The sequence below is a fragment of the Equus quagga genome, chromosome 7 (assembly GCF_021613505.1).
Source record: "Equus quagga isolate Etosha38 chromosome 7, UCLA_HA_Equagga_1.0, whole genome shotgun sequence".
Taxonomy (NCBI): domain Eukaryota; kingdom Metazoa; phylum Chordata; class Mammalia; order Perissodactyla; family Equidae; genus Equus; species Equus quagga.
This window is the reverse complement of record NC_060273.1, coordinates 33842127-33857706: the sequence shown is the minus strand read 5'-3', so window position 1 is coordinate 33857706 and position 15580 is coordinate 33842127. Positions and strand designations below refer to the sequence as shown.

Sequence of the window (15580 nt, the reverse complement as noted above, 5' to 3'; positions counted from 1 at the left end):
GGCCGCCCGGCGGGGCCGGAGCGGCGCTGTGGCCGGGCCTTCGGCTGCCACGCCCACGCCCGGCACGGCCGGCCCGCGACCCCCACCCCGGGCTGCGCGTGGGGGCGGGCTCCGACCCAGGGCCGGGCCGGGCGGCAGCGCGCCGTAGGCGGGCTGGGGAGGACACGCGCGATTCGCGGGAGGTGCCCGCCGCCGTCTAGGCCCCAGGGGCGGGGGTTGGGCCGCGGCTGCCCCCGGGGACACGCCCATCCAGGAGGGGCTGTCACCGCCACGGCCTCCGTGGGAGGTGGAGGTCCGGTAAGCCCCCTGGAGAGATGGCGCCCCCAGCGAGCTTGCTTAGTGACCTCGGGGGCCTTGGCTGGGTCCTCCCCTGTCTGCAAATGGAGGCCCCAGTGGTGCTGTGCTGTCTTCTACTACTGGTAGGCGGGTAAAGGAACCCATCCCTGGGGTTGGATGGGGTCTGGTCTGCCCCATGTAGCCGCAGAGGTGGGAGAGGGGCTGGCCTTTGGTGCAGGACCCGGTGGGCAGGGAGAAGAGGAGGTGTGCAGGAGGATCGGGCCCTCCCTGCGTGGGGAGCCCTTGGTAGTCGGTTAGGTGCAACAAGTGTTGGCAGGCCTGGTTAGCTGGCCAGCGTAGTGAGGGGCTGCCCTTGGGGAGCTGGGATGGCACCAGGCGGAAGCCCAGGAGAGTAGCACAGTCCAGATCCACGGACACACAGTGAGCATCCTGGCAGTTAGGGAAGGAAAGCTTCCTGGAAAAGATGAAAACGTGGAAGGCTTTGAGTAGCAGGAGTGTGGTCAGTAAGGCTTCCCAGAGGGGAGGAGGGGTCTAGATACATGTGCACCCACCATTTCTCCTACTTTTCTCTGTAGGTTCCCTAGATTTGGGACTTCGGGGAGAGTTTCTAACAGTTTTCAAACTTTGCCACTTCTTTCTGTCTTTGTGGTCCTCCTCCCCTCGGAGGGTGTTTTGTCACTCCCAGTTCTAAGTATCTGTAGCACTAGGATGCAGGGTCTCAGCGGAAATCGGGGTCTGGGATGACCTGGGAGGTTTATGTTGGTGAGGCTGCTTACTTGACCCTCTGTGGCTTCTGATCTGAAATCAGATGCCAGGAAATGAGCAAAATGAGATTCCGGTGGGCTGACAGGCTGGAAAGAGAAGAAAGGAGAGTGTGTGAGTCTGGGGGAGCGTGCCCGGCACACACCCGGCCTGGGGAGGCAGAAGGAACCTGGCGCCCAAGTTACTGCAGTCCGTTTTTCAGAGCTGTTCTGTTCTGGATTCTAGGTCCAGGTATGTGAGTTGTCTGACTGTGCTGGGCCCGGATCCCATCTACAAAGTGACTCCGACCTCCACCTCTGCTGGGCCCTTCCCTCCCCTGGTCACTGGCAGGTGCATTTCTTGGGAGAGAGACTTCAGGCTGCAGCCTCTTTGGAGGCAGAGACTGGCCAGTGCTTCTTGGATGGGTTCCAGGTTGAAGGACCCTTAACAGCAGTTAGTCTGTTCTGGAATGTGACAGTGGGGCCAAAATGCTGTTTTAAAACTCTTATGTCTGTGACATTGACTGCAGACTTTAAAATCATTCTTTCAGTAAATATTTGATTGCTAACTATATGTTTGGCATGGGGAGATTCAGAGATGAGCAAAAGGAACTTCTGCCGTCCTGGAGTTGACAGTGTACTCGGGGAGACAGGCAGTAAGCAGACAATTTGATAAGTATATGAAATGTGTGGGTGCTGTAAGGGCAAGGTCCAGGAACTATGTGTAACCAGAACCCAAAGACCTGCCTCTGGAGGGTCAGTGAAGAAGGCAGGAGAGTTCCAGGGAGAAGGAATGGCACATTGCAAAGGTCCTGAGGTGGGACGAGCATGGGGCCACTTTGTTCCAAAGCCATGGAATTTCTTCTTTTGTGTGTGGGTCCTTGGAGATGGCCTCCTGGCCTGTGGGAGTCTGCTCTGGGTGGTGGCCAGGCAGGAGGAAGCAGTACTGGGCTTGGTTTGGCATCTGGGCTCAGCCTGAATGTGCAGCCTGAGGCCTGGGTGAGAAAAGCTCTCTTCTGGGCCTGAGGTGGATGGTGGTTGGGAAACCTCTGCTGAGTGTTCTCGGTGCCCTGCGTGCTGGGCAGGGCTCTGTCCTCCTGGAGGTGGGTAGGGTGACACATGGCACACGTTTCTACATCTCAGGCACCTTCACATGCCCAGAGCCGTGGAGACCAAGGAGTGGGCTCTGGGAGAGGCTCTGTGGCCCCCCCAGGCATAGTGTTGCAACCTGCACCATTGGGCTAAGTGATTCTGAATCTAGAATGGGGCTGGAGGCAGCCGGGGGGGGCGTGAGGGTTGGGACAGAGGCGGCTCCTGGGCACCGATGTTTCCTAGCCCCTCGACTCGGGCCTTGTTCTCTGGGAGGAGCTACATGAATGCTCCAAGTTCACTCTATTAAAGCAGATTTTAAAGCTGCAGCTCATAGCAGTTCAGAAAATGAGTGTGCACTGCCTAATTAGTCAAAAAGCAATGAGTTATGGAGTAAGCTCAGCCCGGGGCAGTTCTCACAGGTGTCCAGTAGTCTCAGCTGTTCTCACGACCCTGGCGTCTTTGTGTGGGTGTCCGTGTCCTGCTGTAGAGGTTCTGTGGCAGACACTGTCCGCCAGTAGAGCTGGATGAGCTGGGCTGGGCCCAACTGTGCTGTGTGGCCTGATGTTTCAGGATCCTTCTGGGGTTCATGCTCTCATCCCAGATTCTGGGGTTGCTGTATGTGTAGCAGGCTTGTCTTACGTCCGAAATGACCCCATTCACGCCTGAGATACTGATGGGGCCCGTGTTGGGTGATGGACCTGTTCTTAGGTTTACACTTAAAAAAGGAGCCACTGAAACTGGCTCGTCAAAACCGTGACTCTCTCCTGCCTTTGGGACTCCACTGGGGCTGGTGAAGGATGCACAGCTGGGAGGGAGGTGTGGTCCCAGGGCCCGCAGCATCCGGCCCTCTCGGACCCATAGCCCCAGGCTCTGGGCGGTGCAGCAGCACGGCCGGGTCTCCCCTGAGCTCCTGCACTGAGCTGTCTGGGACGCTCATGTGACAGTAGGAGCATGTGAACTGCCGGAGCTTTGACAGTTCAGCTCTTAGGATTCTCTGGTCCCCAAACTGGAAGAGATGTCACAGGGCACTTTACACCATAGAGCACTTCGCTGGTCTAGCGATAAGTCGCATCTCCATCATCTGCCACACTTTTTCCAGATGTCCTGGACTGAACGAGGGTAGAGGAGATGTGGAGGGTAGTGTGTCGTCAGGCCTCTTCCCTGCTGCCTCTCACAGGAAGGAGCCTCATCTGCTGGCTGCCCAGAGCAGGCCCCCTGCGCAGGGGTGAACGAGCCCTGGTCCTACCTTTCACCTCGCCCCACCCCATCACACTGCGCACGTGCCCGCGGCCTGCGCGTGCTTAGCTCTGTCCTCCAACGCTCCCTGCTGGACGAGCTCATGTGTGCTGAGAACTAGGTGAGCATCTCCTTCTTTATATCAAGGGGCCTCTTCCTTGCAGGCTGTGCTCACCCCTTTCAGCTCATTGCCTGGACTCGATGATTCTCATGGTCCTTGAGCATAAAGGTCACAGAGAGGGCCTCTTTGGGCAGCTTTTCTGGGTACAGAGTGGCTCATATGAGATCTGCCACATGAGATCACAGACAGAGCTCCGGTCCTGCCTCAGCTCTGATGCTGTTGCTATGTGATGGGGGTACTAAACCCTGCCTCCCAGGGGGCTGGTGCGAGGCCCACGGAGGACCGTGTGTGCGCATGCTGGCGCGGCTCATCTCCGTCGCCCGTCTGTGTTCCAGGCCGAGCTGAGGCTTGCTTCCAGAGAAGATGGCAGCCCTTCACACGGCTCCAGACTCCCCAGCTGCCCTGCTGGAGAGGGCCGAGCATGGGTCGGAATGTGATCCTGATCAGGAGGAAGAGGAGGAGGAGGAGATAGCGGTGGAAGAAGCGGAGGACGAGGCTGTGGAGGAGCTGGAAGCGGAGGCGGCAGAGGGGCAGGTGGAGGTGGAGGAGGCCGAGGGTGTAGCAGAGGTGGTGGCAGAGGAGCAGAGTGAGGCGCTGGGGACCCAGGAGCACCTTGGCTGTGGTGGTCACACCAAGTCCCCAGGTCTTCAGGAAAAGGGTAAGAGAAAGGAGCTGGCCCTTGGGGGAGGTCGGAAGAGGGCAGGCTGGGAGCACTCTTTGGCCCGATAAGTTGGGGCTGGAGCTGGCACATGGAGGCCGGGTTGTGAAGTGAGGGAGTAGCCAGGAGTCTTGACCTGGCTTGCTGGAGGGGCAGAAGTTGGCCAGGGCGTGAGACCTGATCCTAAAGGCAGCTGGCCCCTGAGAGAGCTTTCTCCTCAGCCCTGCAGGCCTCTCAGGTGCCAGCCACACCTAGGGACGAGGACCTGGAGGAGGACGAAGAGGAGGAGGAGGAGGAGGAGGAGGATGACGACGATGATGATTCCCTGACAGCGGGGTCTCAGGTGAGCTGCCCTCTCGGTTGGAGTTCAGTTAACTAGGCAGGGTTTTCCCCGGGAGCTTGGCACCTGCTGTCCTAGAGACCCCTGTAGGCGGGGCACTGGCACTTGGTCCTCAGGCTGAGCCCAGGCTGTGAGCCGGGACGGGGCTGCAGGAAGTGGCTGGGCATCTCTAGCCTCAAGCCCAGGCGATGTGGTTCCACTCTCCGGGGGCCTGACCCTTCCTGAGCCACTGGAATGTCCCGACCGTGTTGACCGGCACCCACTGACCTGTACTGTGCACAGTTCCTTCAGTGGCCTGGCTCCCCGCAGTCAGGCCGTGCCCGTTCCCTGGAGGGCCTGTCCCCTGTCCAGGCTCTGGCTTCGTGATGAGCCCAGTCAGATTGGGCGCCAGTGCCCACACTCAGTTCACTTGGTGCCGCTTGTCCACCCACGCATGGATCCTCACGCTGCTGATGTGACCACTGGCTTGAGCCAGACAGTGATGTAGGAGTGTGTTAGGTGGCCACGCAGCATGGCCGTGGGGGCTGGGGCTTCCTTGTCTCCTGACCCCTGTGTGAGTCCTGGCTCTGCCTCGTGTGAGCTGGGCACCCACTCTCTCCGAGCCTGGGCTCCCAGTCTCTGGATGGGAATGGAGTCCCTGCCTCCCAGGGCTGTGGCGAGGCCCGGACGCCCCCAGTACTGTGGGGCCTTGGTAGGCCTGCCGGCAGAGGGGTGTTGGGCTGCGTCCCCATGAGCTCCAGCTTGCAGGGCCGCGGTCAGTCCCTGCTGAAGTCTCTCCTGTTGCTCTCTTCGTAGGCGCTCCCCCGCCTCTCGCCTGGGGCAGCTTGGGGCAGTGGCCAGGGCTCATTGTTTTCCAGGGGCTGGTGACTTTTGAAGATGTGGCTGTGTACTTCTCCCTGGAGGAGTGGGAGAGGCTGGATGCAGCTCAGCGGGACCTCTACAAGGAAGTGATGCAGGAGAACTATGGGATCCTGGTGTCCTTGGGTAGGCAGGGGCCTTTTGTCCCCAAGAGGTGTCCTGGTGTGATGGCTGCCAGGGGCTTAGCTGTCTGAGAGGGTGGCTTTGGGAACCTCAGGGTCTTGGAGAAGTGGGTGCTGGAGCCAGCCCACCACCCAGGGAAGCCCTCGGGACCACCCTGGCTTCTGGGCAGGGGCGTGTCCTGGGGACCCGCTGTGGCCCAGCAGTGCCGTCAGCTAGGTGGACATGTTCTGGAGAGCTGCCCGTCCAGCTGTGCTGCACACTCCCCAGGGGCCTTGGGGGGTGAGGAGTCAGGTGACAGAGGAGAGGGGTGGGCACCCTGCTGAGGAAGGCGTGTGGTGGCGCTTGGCAGGAGAGCTGGGGGCAACAGGGCAAGGCTCTGGAGAGAAGAGAATGTGGCATCCCCAGAACGGAGGCAGGGGGTGCGGAGGGCTGGTCCTGGGAAGGATGGAGAAGAGGAGGGGGCCGAGGAGTGCATGGGGCCAGCGCTGTGTGGGGCGAGGGCAGGGCCTGCCAGGAGCAGCCCTGTAGCTGGCGGCTGCTTTTCTCCCGGGCAGGATACCCAATCCCCAAGCCAGATCTGATCTTCCGGCTGGAACAAGGAGAAGAACCTTGGGTCCCAGATAGTCCCCGTCCTGAGGAGGGAGACATTGTCACTGGCGTCTACACAGGTGAGCATGAGACAGAATCCCGTGGGGTTTCTGCCAGCACAGCTCCTCAGAGACTCTGGCCTTCAGCCTCACTCTCTGCTGCGGGCTTGGCTGGTGGTCTGCGTTGTGGGGTGGACTCTGTGGGGACAGGGCGGCCACCATGGGCTAACCTCTGCTTTTGCGGGTTGGCTCCTCTTGGTTCCAGTCCATGGAGTCCCAAAAGGGCTAGAAGTCCTTGGAGAACCTACAGGTTCCTCTTAGGAGCCCTTAGAAATGATCCCTTGTCCCAGTTTTAGGGCCTATGATTGCTTTTTCTAAGTGAGGGCCCGTTGTTGGCTCAGAGGGCGAGCTGCAGGAGCCGAGCAGGCTGTCGGTCCTGGGAGGGCTCGACCCGGCCTTTCCGGCTCCCAGACTTGAGCCAGTCCTCTGGCTTCTCCACTCATTTGGCCACCTCTGAACAAAGGGTCCCCCTCGGCCTTCTCTCCTGTCCCTGGAAAGCCCAGGGGCAGGCCTCTGGCCTGGACGGGCAGCTCTGGATCTTTTGGAGAGGCGATTTTGGAGAGATGCGTACAGGAGTGTTCAGGGTGGCACATTTCTCTGGAGACCTCAGACCTGGCTCTGTTCCTCCAACTGTGAGCCTCACGTTATTCATCTGGAGAATAAAGAATTTGAACTAACCCATCATTTCCAACCTGAGGACAGACTGTTGATTCTGTGGAGGTGCTTCCTGGAGGTCTGTGAGCTATTCTCAGTGTTCCAGAAGGTTCAGTGGAGGCCCGCGCACAGTAGGTGTATTTGGCTTTGGGCTGGAGTGATGCCAACCCAGTGAGGGGCACTGGACGTCTCATGCCAGTCACATGTCTGGATAGGTTGGGAGGAGCTCACAGATGTGTTTTAAAATAAAAATATGGAAAAACACAGCGCTGTGCCTGTGCGTGTACGCCTCAAAGTACTTTCTCATACGCTTTTTGTTCTCATAACAACCCTGTGAGATAGCGGGAGAGGGATTGTTGGTCTCACCTTGCAGATGAGGAAGTTGACTTTTGAAGTGGTGGTTGAATGACTTGCCTGCGGTGGGCTCAGGCTGCAGGCCTCACTTGCATGCTGTTGCAGCACGGCCTTGCTGCGTGGGGCTCCCCCTTCTCTGGGAGCCTCTTGGAATCCCTCCTGGGCTTCAGCCTCGGGAGGGCTCTGGCTGTCGAGGCTCGTCCAGGATGAGCCTGGGATGCAGGTGACACCTCTCAGACGGTCTTAGTGGGAGGTGTGCACTGTTTATGGGCACATCTCGGAAAAGCCACCTGGAGGTGAAGGGACCACAGGCCGGCTTTGACCAGTCTCTTGTCATGTAGTTAGATGTGCCTCCGTTCTCCATGCTTCTTGGAGGGTCCTAAGGTGGAGCCTCTTGCAGGCTCGAGCCTGAGTGGTCCCAACCACATGGCCTGTGAACCTGACCGCAGCTTGGCATCTCCTTGAGGGGGCTGGCTGTTGGGCCAATGCCCTTCTGCCTCCCCTGTGGTCAGTCACTGTGCCACGGGGGGTGGACCTGGGATGTAGCCCCACCCATCTGTGGAGCCCGAGTGGCTGCAGGATCCAGGCATAGTCTTAGATGTGGTTCCTGTCTGCTGGGAGGGGACAGAGTAGCAGATGCTGCGGTCAGCGCAGGCCGAGCGACTCCGGCTAGGGCTTCCTTCTTAACTGTAACTGTCACCTGTTTGCTCAGTGGTCCCTCCGCTCTGCTCCCTGCGTTCGTATCTGTGCAGCTGAGCCAGCTGAGTTGGCTCAACTCCCTCCACCCGGCCAGCTCCTCACTCGGCCCCACCTCCAGCTCTCTGGTCTGCACTCTCCTGCCTCTTCTGACCCCGTCTTCTGCCATCTTTCTCCTCAGCCGGCTTAGAGGGCAGGGTCCCTCCCTCCCTCGCCAGTGCCACCTAGTCACCTGGGAGATCCCTGTCCCCGGCTAACCTCCGTTTTCTGCCCTCTCCCCATCTACACTGGTCCAGGGCACACGGCTGGAGAAGAGCATGCCTGCAGGCTGACCACAGACCCCTGAGGACACCATGGCCACCATGGCCTGGTGGTCTGGCCTTGTTTCCTTGTGGAGTTGGCTTTTCTGCTCTCTGAGATGGGCCCCCAGGACCCCACACACACGCCCGTTTCTCTGCTGCCTTCCTGGCTGCTTCTCCACCTGCCCTCACTTCTTTACAAGCCCAGGACGGTACTGCGTCATCTCCCATTCTTTCTGTAGGTGACCCCAGCTGGTGCCAGGGCTCTAAGTGCCATGTATACTTAGGCTGTCCATCCTCAGCTTCTCTTTCCAGCCCTGACCTTGTCTGTCTGACTGTCTGTTTGACACCTCCACTCAGGTATCTCATGGGCATCTCCCAGTGACCCTGAACCTGTAGTGGCACCACTTTTCCTACCCTGGTCCCCTCTTGCAGTGTCCCTGGCACCTGTGTGGGCCTGGCTGCATGCCTGAGTAGTCCTTGTCCCTCTGCCTTCCTTGCCCCACCCCTGTCCCCAGCTGGCACAAGGCTGTCAGGCATGTGGTCGCAGGTGTCCCTGAGCTTCTGGCTGCCTTACCCTCTGGAGGCTTCTTTGTGCGCTTGACACACTGGGCTGTGTGCCATGGCTGTGAGGCCTGCCGCCCCTCCAGGCTCCACAGACAGCCTCTCCTCAAGCTCTCGTCTGCCTCAGGGTGTTTGTACCTGCTGTTTGCTCTGCCGTCAGTGCCCTTCATGTGGCTGGCTCAGCTCTGAGGTCCCCACCGAGCACTTTGGCTCCAGGATCACGCCCTCCCCCAGTGCTCCGGGACGCTCCCTGCATTCGCAGCCCTCACTGCCTTCTGAGGTGACCCTGCCTAGACATTTGCATCCTCTTGCATCCTTGCTTCCTGCCTGCCTTCTCCAGCACACTCTATAAGAGCAGGCACTGTGTTTTGTACCCCTGTGCTGTCTCCCAGTGTGGCCTGGCCCCCAGTGGGGACAGCCGGTAATCTCCTCCTTGACTGCTGTGCCTGCCCCTCATGTGAAAGTGAAGGATAGAAGAGAAATACCGCACACGGTTAAACCGGCTTAGATATTACACGGGAAAGGACAGAGAGTCTAAAAAGCAGTGAGAGGCAGAAACACACTCGGGTGAGAGAGTCTGGTTGGCGAGCATCAGCGGTTCTGGAGAGGAGACACTCACAGGAGCAGCTGTGGAGTGGAGGCACCTGGCGCCAGGCACCCTCACGGCGCCCCCCCCCCCCCACCTCCCCCAGCAGGTGGAGGCTGTCACAGCCTGCAGGTGTGTCCACCTCACATGGCCCATGAGCACCTGAGCTGGGCTTGTCTGCCCAGGAGAACTTGGGGGGCCAGGCCTTAGTGTGGGCCTTCCCTTTGCCACACCCCTGAGGGCACCTTGGTGTCACTGAATCGCCCTTTTCCAGTCTGAGCCAGGGACAAGGTGCTTAGGTCCTTGCCTCAGACCCCTCGGCTTGGCGTGGCAGAAGGGGAAGGAGCACTCAAGCAGGGAGCCGGAGTTCCCGAGTGCCGGTGTGAGGGGCCTGATCCGCTTTCAGACATGATGGGGCGGACGAGGGCGGGAGCATCCCCTGGCCCGGCTTTGTCTTCAGAATTGCATGTGAGGGATGAGCCAGCGGTTAGTGAGGAAGGGCCTGGCCTCGGCTTCCTGTTAGTACCTGTCCTTGGTGTTCTGTCTGCATGGCGCAGGTGCGGGGACCGAGGCCAGAGAGGTCACCCTCCAGCCATGGGGGTGGGCCCAGTGCCTGTCCTTGGGAGAGCCCCCTTCCAGATGTGTCACCCCGAGGACTGTGCAGCTGGAAGCTGGATCCCAGCGCAGAGCTGTCGTCTCCCCCGAGCACAGCCTGGGTTCCTGAATTCCTGCTCAGCGGGGAGGAAGGAGCCTGCCTGCAGCTGTGGGCATCCCACCCTTGTCTGCGTCTTTCCTTTGTGAGTGTTCCTGGGGGGGGGGACTCTCCTCGAGCCTGCCTGAGTCTGGATGGAGGATCAGGGGCAGGTGGTGACTTTCCTCATGTGACCCACTTCCAGGTCCTGCACTTGTGGACCCGGCCTGGCAGGGGTGGGTTTAGTCAGGGCAGACCCACAGCTGACTCCCCGGCCCCGGTCATGTTGGCCTGGGGGCGGGTCTTGGGGGTCCCAAACAGGGGTGGGAGTTGTAGGAAGTGCCCCGCTTCTTAGGGCGGTGCGCACAGGGCACGCTGAGTGGCCCTCAGTCCTCCTCTCAGCAGCTCAGGGACACAGGTGCACCAGGCATGTGGCCTCAGGGCCCTCACCTTCCCCTCAGACCTTTTATTAGTGTCCCAATAGGCCACTTCATGGAGGTCTCTGGGGGCTCTGCTCCAAGGCCACTGGTCGGCCCTCAGCACTGGCCCTAGCTAGTCATCACCCAGGTCAGAGTCCTTGGGAGCCAGTGTCTAGGGAGACGAGGTGCCGGCTCCCACTCCCCAGGGTCCATGTCTGGACTCTCCCCCTGTGGGTTCTGGTAGCGGCGGCCACATGTGAGTCCCTGGGCCGCCTTGAGAAATGTCCTGTCAGAGCGTCCCCCCTGCCCGGCTCTGGTCTTAACAGGTAAACTGTGAATCCTCATGTGGATCCGAAACAGGTTTGGATCTGAGAGCCAGCCAACCCCCTGGGAACCCTGTCCCCACCGCAGCTGGGAGTAACCCTTACACTGGACACCCCAGCTCCAGGGCCCACGCCTCCAGACCCTGGGCCACTTGTGCAGCAGAAGACGAGAGAACAGAGCCTGGCCTCGGGGCAGGCTGGTCTCCCTCTGGGTCCCCTCTGGTGGCCCTGCTGCTTCCGGAGATTTTGTCTCGGGGTGCCCAGGGACCTGGATGCCTTTACTCCCCCTCGCTCGGTGTCAATGGTGGCCTCCACCGCCTTGCTGTACGTTTAGTATTTTCTCATTCTTGGTTTTTTTTTTTTTTTTTGGAGGAAGATTAGCCCTCAGCTAACTACTGCCAGTCCTCCTCTTTTTGCTGAGGAAGCCTGGCTCTGAGCTAACATCCGTGCCCATCTTCCTCTAGTTTATACGTGGGACGCCTACCACAGCATGGCTGCCAAGCAGTGCCATGTCCGCACCCGGGATCCGAACCAGCGAACCCCGGGCCGCCGAGAAGCGGAACGTGCGAACTTAACCGCTGCGCCACCGGGCCGGCCCCCAGTATTTTCTCATTCTTGGACAATGGCTGTGCCAGCTCCAGAGCTAATGATGAGGTGCCCCAGGTCCCCTCCCAGGATCAGCCCCCTCTGCAGAGCCCACTGTTGCTCAGAGGCTGGGGGCGGGGGCAGGGCAAGGGCTCACAGCCCCCAGCCAGGGGCTTTCCGTTGCCCTCTGACCCCAAGGAAGAGGTGTTGTGGGGGAGTCATTGGGACCTGTACCCCCCCCCAGCTCTGAGTAGCTGCGGCGGGCCCCCCCGTTTGGTCTGGCTGTCCACCTCTTATCCAGCAAGCGCTCACTGACCCCTGGCTAGCTCCTGGGGACACACTCACCCCATTAAGACATTGTGCTTGTTCCTCAGCTTGAATTCCCCTGCCTTAGGGGGTCTCTAATTAAAACTACTTAAGCCCCCCACCAGAGTCTAGAGGTGAAATCTTTTCTGAGACTCACTGAGAGAACTCCTCGCTGATCTGACCATTGGGCAACACTGCCTGTCCCTCCACCATCCCCACCGCCCTTAGGGGCGCTCCAGCCTGCACAGGAGGAGGAGCTGGGCCTTCTCTGTGCTGTTCCAGGCGCCCCACCGCTTCCTGTCACTCACTCATGGTCGTGGGTGGCATCTGGTGGTAAACTCTGCTTAGTATCAGGAAACTTTGTCTTTCATTTAAAGCTTATTTTTACTATAATAGTATAATATTACTAACGAGAAAACAGGAAGATTGCGGAGTATGAAAAATAAAATAACCCGTTTTTGTGTACGATGCATGTTTTTTTCAAGCTAAAATCATGCCTGTGCGGTTCTGTCTGGCCTTGTTCACTCGGCACTGTGCTCTTTTCCCCGTGTGAGCGCATCACCATAGGTGTAGGTGTGCCATGCAGAACACCGGACAAGGGCTGAGCCAGGCCAGGCAGCCCCCCCAGCCCTGGCCTTCCCACGGGGGCAGGACTCAGTGTTGCAGGCTCACCTGCCAGGTGACACTGACACCAGCCACAGCCTTGGCGGAGGACGGGGCCGGGGTGCCAGAGTGGATTCCTACCCCTGTTGCTGGGGCTGAACCTTCCAGATGCTGGGGTTCTGAGGTGGGCACACCTGGGGCAGAGTGTTTGTGAGAAAGCAGACGCGCAGTGCTTTGGAGCAGCTGGGCCGGGCGCGCTCCCTTCTTTTCCGTGTGACTTACTGCCTGCTCCATAAATATTAGTCCCCCCTGGGTGTATTGTGACGGCAGCATATTGGGACGCCATTTTATAAACGGGGAGTCCTCCAGACCTGACTGCAGACCCGTGCTCTGCCCTGGAGGGAGAGGTTGGGTGCAGCTTGGTGGAGGAGGGCCAGGACCGCAGGAGCTCGGGGGTCCTTGGCCTTTTGTGATGGGCAGGTGCTGGCAGCTCACCCAGCCTTAACCGACTTGGGACTGTTTCCCAGATGCACAGCCTCTCAGAGAAAGCCAAGCTTTAGGGCTGCTTAGGAGGGAAGGCTGGCTGTGCGCGCACAGTTGCTGAAGCCTGTTAGGGTGGGTGCAGAGAGCAGGGGTCTCCTAGACCTTTCTGGCCAGGGCAGCTTTCCCTGGTTCTGCTCCCGGGGTGGGAGGGAGACCCCTGGCCGCCAGCCAGCCTGAGGCTGGTGGAGAAGAATCCAGAGGGGGTGGGATGCTGAGCAAAGATGAGCTGCTTACAAAGGCAGGTGTCAGCAGCCCGGCGGCAGGAGGTGCTGGTGCTGGAGTCCTGGATGCTTCGGGCCAAGCAGGCCAGGGAGGTGCAGTTCTCTGGGAGACAAGGGGCTTCGGAGAAAACAGCCCAGGCGTCTGTCTGTTTTTCTGGGCACAGGACCCCTGTTCTGGGCTTAGCCCCTGGTTTCACAGGAACCTGGAGGGTCACCCACTTTGTAGAGCGTCCCTGTTCGTGCGGCGAGCCCTGGAGGGAGCTGGGGGTCTGGAAGAGGAATTAGTTAAGGCCGTTGGAAGATAGACAGTAAGAGGTAAAGGAACCTCCGCCTTCCTCGGAGGGACACCGCCGTACGCCTTTCTCCCGTCTGCAAACTTTCTCCTCACTGGGGAAGCGGTGGCTTCACTGCCCCGTGTGTGCTCGGTGCACAGCCTCTCACTTCCGTGGAATGGAGGCGTCCTGGCTGCCACTGGATGGACGCTCCCATCTCATGCGCTTGGGGTCCCACGGAAGCCGCGGTTCTGGGGGCAGGAACCTGCAGGGATCCTGTCGCAGCCTCTTCTCACCTCTCCTTTCTGCCCTTCCCTTGTTGCCTTCAGGGGCCTGGTTCTGGACCGACGACATAGAGGACCACGAGGAGGAAGACGACGAGGACTTCCTGGCGGAGGTGGCTGAAGAGGAGAACGAACCCCCCGGACTGTGGTCCGCGGCGTACGGCGTGGGAGACGTGCCTGGGACGTGGGGCCCGGACGACTCGGATTCAGCGCAGACTCCGGAGGGGTGGGGACCCGACCCCGGCGGCCTCGGGGTCCTGGCGGAGGGGTCCGAGGCCAAGCCCTTCCTGCCGGGCCGGGAGCCGGGCGCGAACCTGCTGGCGCCCTGGGCGTTCCCAGCCGCCCTGGCCGCTCCAGACGGGCGGCCCGAGACCACGTGCGACGTGTGTGGCAAAGTGTTCCCGCACCGGTCCCGGCTGGCCAAGCACCAGCGCTACCACGCGGCCGTCAAGCCCTTCGGCTGCGACGAGTGCGGCAAGGGCTTCGTGTACCGCTCGCACCTGGCCATCCACCAGCGCACGCACACCGGCGAGAAGCCCTTCCCGTGCCCCGACTGCGGCAAGCGCTTCGTCTACAAGTCGCACCTGGTCACGCACCGGCGCATCCACACGGGCGAGCGGCCCTACCGCTGCGCCTTCTGCGGCGCGGGCTTCGGGCGCCGCTCGTACCTGGTCACGCACCAGCGCACGCACACGGGCGAGCGGCCCTACCCGTGCCCGCACTGCGGCCGCAGCTTCAGCCAGAGCTCGGCGCTCGCGCGGCACCAGGCGGTGCACACGGCCGACCGGCCGCACTGCTGCCCCGACTGCGGCCAGGCCTTCCGCCTCCGCGCCGACTTCCAGCGCCACCGGCGCGGCGGCGGCTGCGCGGAGCCCGGCGGCGACGGCCCTCGGCGGGAGCCCTGCGAGCCGGGCCCCGCGGCGGGGCCCGAGGAGGCCGAGGCCGGGCCCGAGGAGCCTGAGGCCAGCGAGGCGGACGGAGAGGCCGAAGCCGAGGCCAGAGAGGCTTCGGCGGCGGAGGAGGCGCCCACCCCCGGGGGCAAGGAGGACCCCGAGCCCGACAGGCGGTTCCTGGAGCTGGGCAACGGCCTGGGGGAGGGCGAAGGCCCTTCTTCGCACCCGCTCGGCTTCCACTTCCCCGTGCACCCCAAGTCTTGGCTCCACCCGGACGGCTTCCCGATCCTGGGCCTCCCGGACTTCGGGGAGCGGCTGCCGGCCGACGGGCGCCCCCTGCCCGGGCCCCTGGGGGCGCGGCTCTCCCTGGTGGAGGGCGCGGGGCTGGCCTGCGACCCTTTCGGCGGCGGTGGCGGCGGGCCCGGGGGCGGCGGCGGCCTGCGCGCGTTCGGGCCCGCCGTCGGGGGGCTGCTGGCCGAGCCGGCGCCCGCTGCGCTGGCCGAGGAGGAGAGCCCGTGGATCTGCTCCGACTGCGGCAAGACGTTCGGGCGCCGCGCCGCGCTGGCCAAGCACCAGCGCTACCACGCGGGCGAGCGGCCGCACCGCTGCGCCGACTGCGGCAAGAGCTTCGTGTACGGCTCGCACCTGGCGCGCCACCGGCGCACGCACACGGGCGAGCGGCCCTTCCCGTGCCCCGAGTGCGGCGCGCGCTTCGCCCGCGGCTCGCACCTGGCGGCGCACGTGCGCGGCCACACCGGCGAGAAGCCCTTCGTGTGCGGCGTGTGCGGCGCGGGCTTCAGCCGGCGCGCGCACCTGACGGCGCACGGGCGCGCGCACACGGGCGAGCGGCCCTACGCGTGCGGCGAGTGCGGCCGGCGCTTCGGGCAGAGCGCGGCGCTGACGCGGCACCAGTGGGCGCACGCCGAGGAGAAGCCGCACCGCTGCCCCGACTGCGGCAAGGGCTTCGGCCACAGCTCGGACTTCAAGCGGCACCGGCGCACGCACACGGGCGAGAAGCCCTTCCGCTGCAGCGACTGCGGCCGCGGCTTCGCGCAGCGCTCCAACCTGGCCAAGCACCGGCGCGGCCACACGGGCGAGCGGCCCTTCCCGTGCCCCGAGTGCGGCAAGCGCTTCTCGCAGCGCTCGGTGCTCGTGACGCACCAGCGCACGCACAC

The 15580-nt window shown here is 61.9% G+C and overlaps 1 protein-coding gene across 1 annotated transcript in view; it reads left to right on the top strand.

Annotated features, from left to right (window-relative positions):
- ZNF316 (zinc finger protein 316) overlaps window positions 1-15580 on the top strand; it is a 19926-nt gene that overhangs the window by 2174 nt on the left and 2172 nt on the right. The window contains exons 2-7 of the mRNA XM_046666526.1: window positions 3229-3486; window positions 3822-4144; window positions 4366-4487; window positions 5342-5468; window positions 6020-6133; window positions 13558-15574. Of these exons, the coding sequence (XP_046522482.1) occupies window positions 3850-4144; window positions 4366-4487; window positions 5342-5468; window positions 6020-6133; window positions 13558-15574 (2675 nt within the window). The 5' untranslated portion in view covers window positions 3229-3486; window positions 3822-3849. The remainder of the gene's footprint in view (window positions 1-3228; window positions 3487-3821; window positions 4145-4365; window positions 4488-5341; window positions 5469-6019; window positions 6134-13557; window positions 15575-15580) is intronic.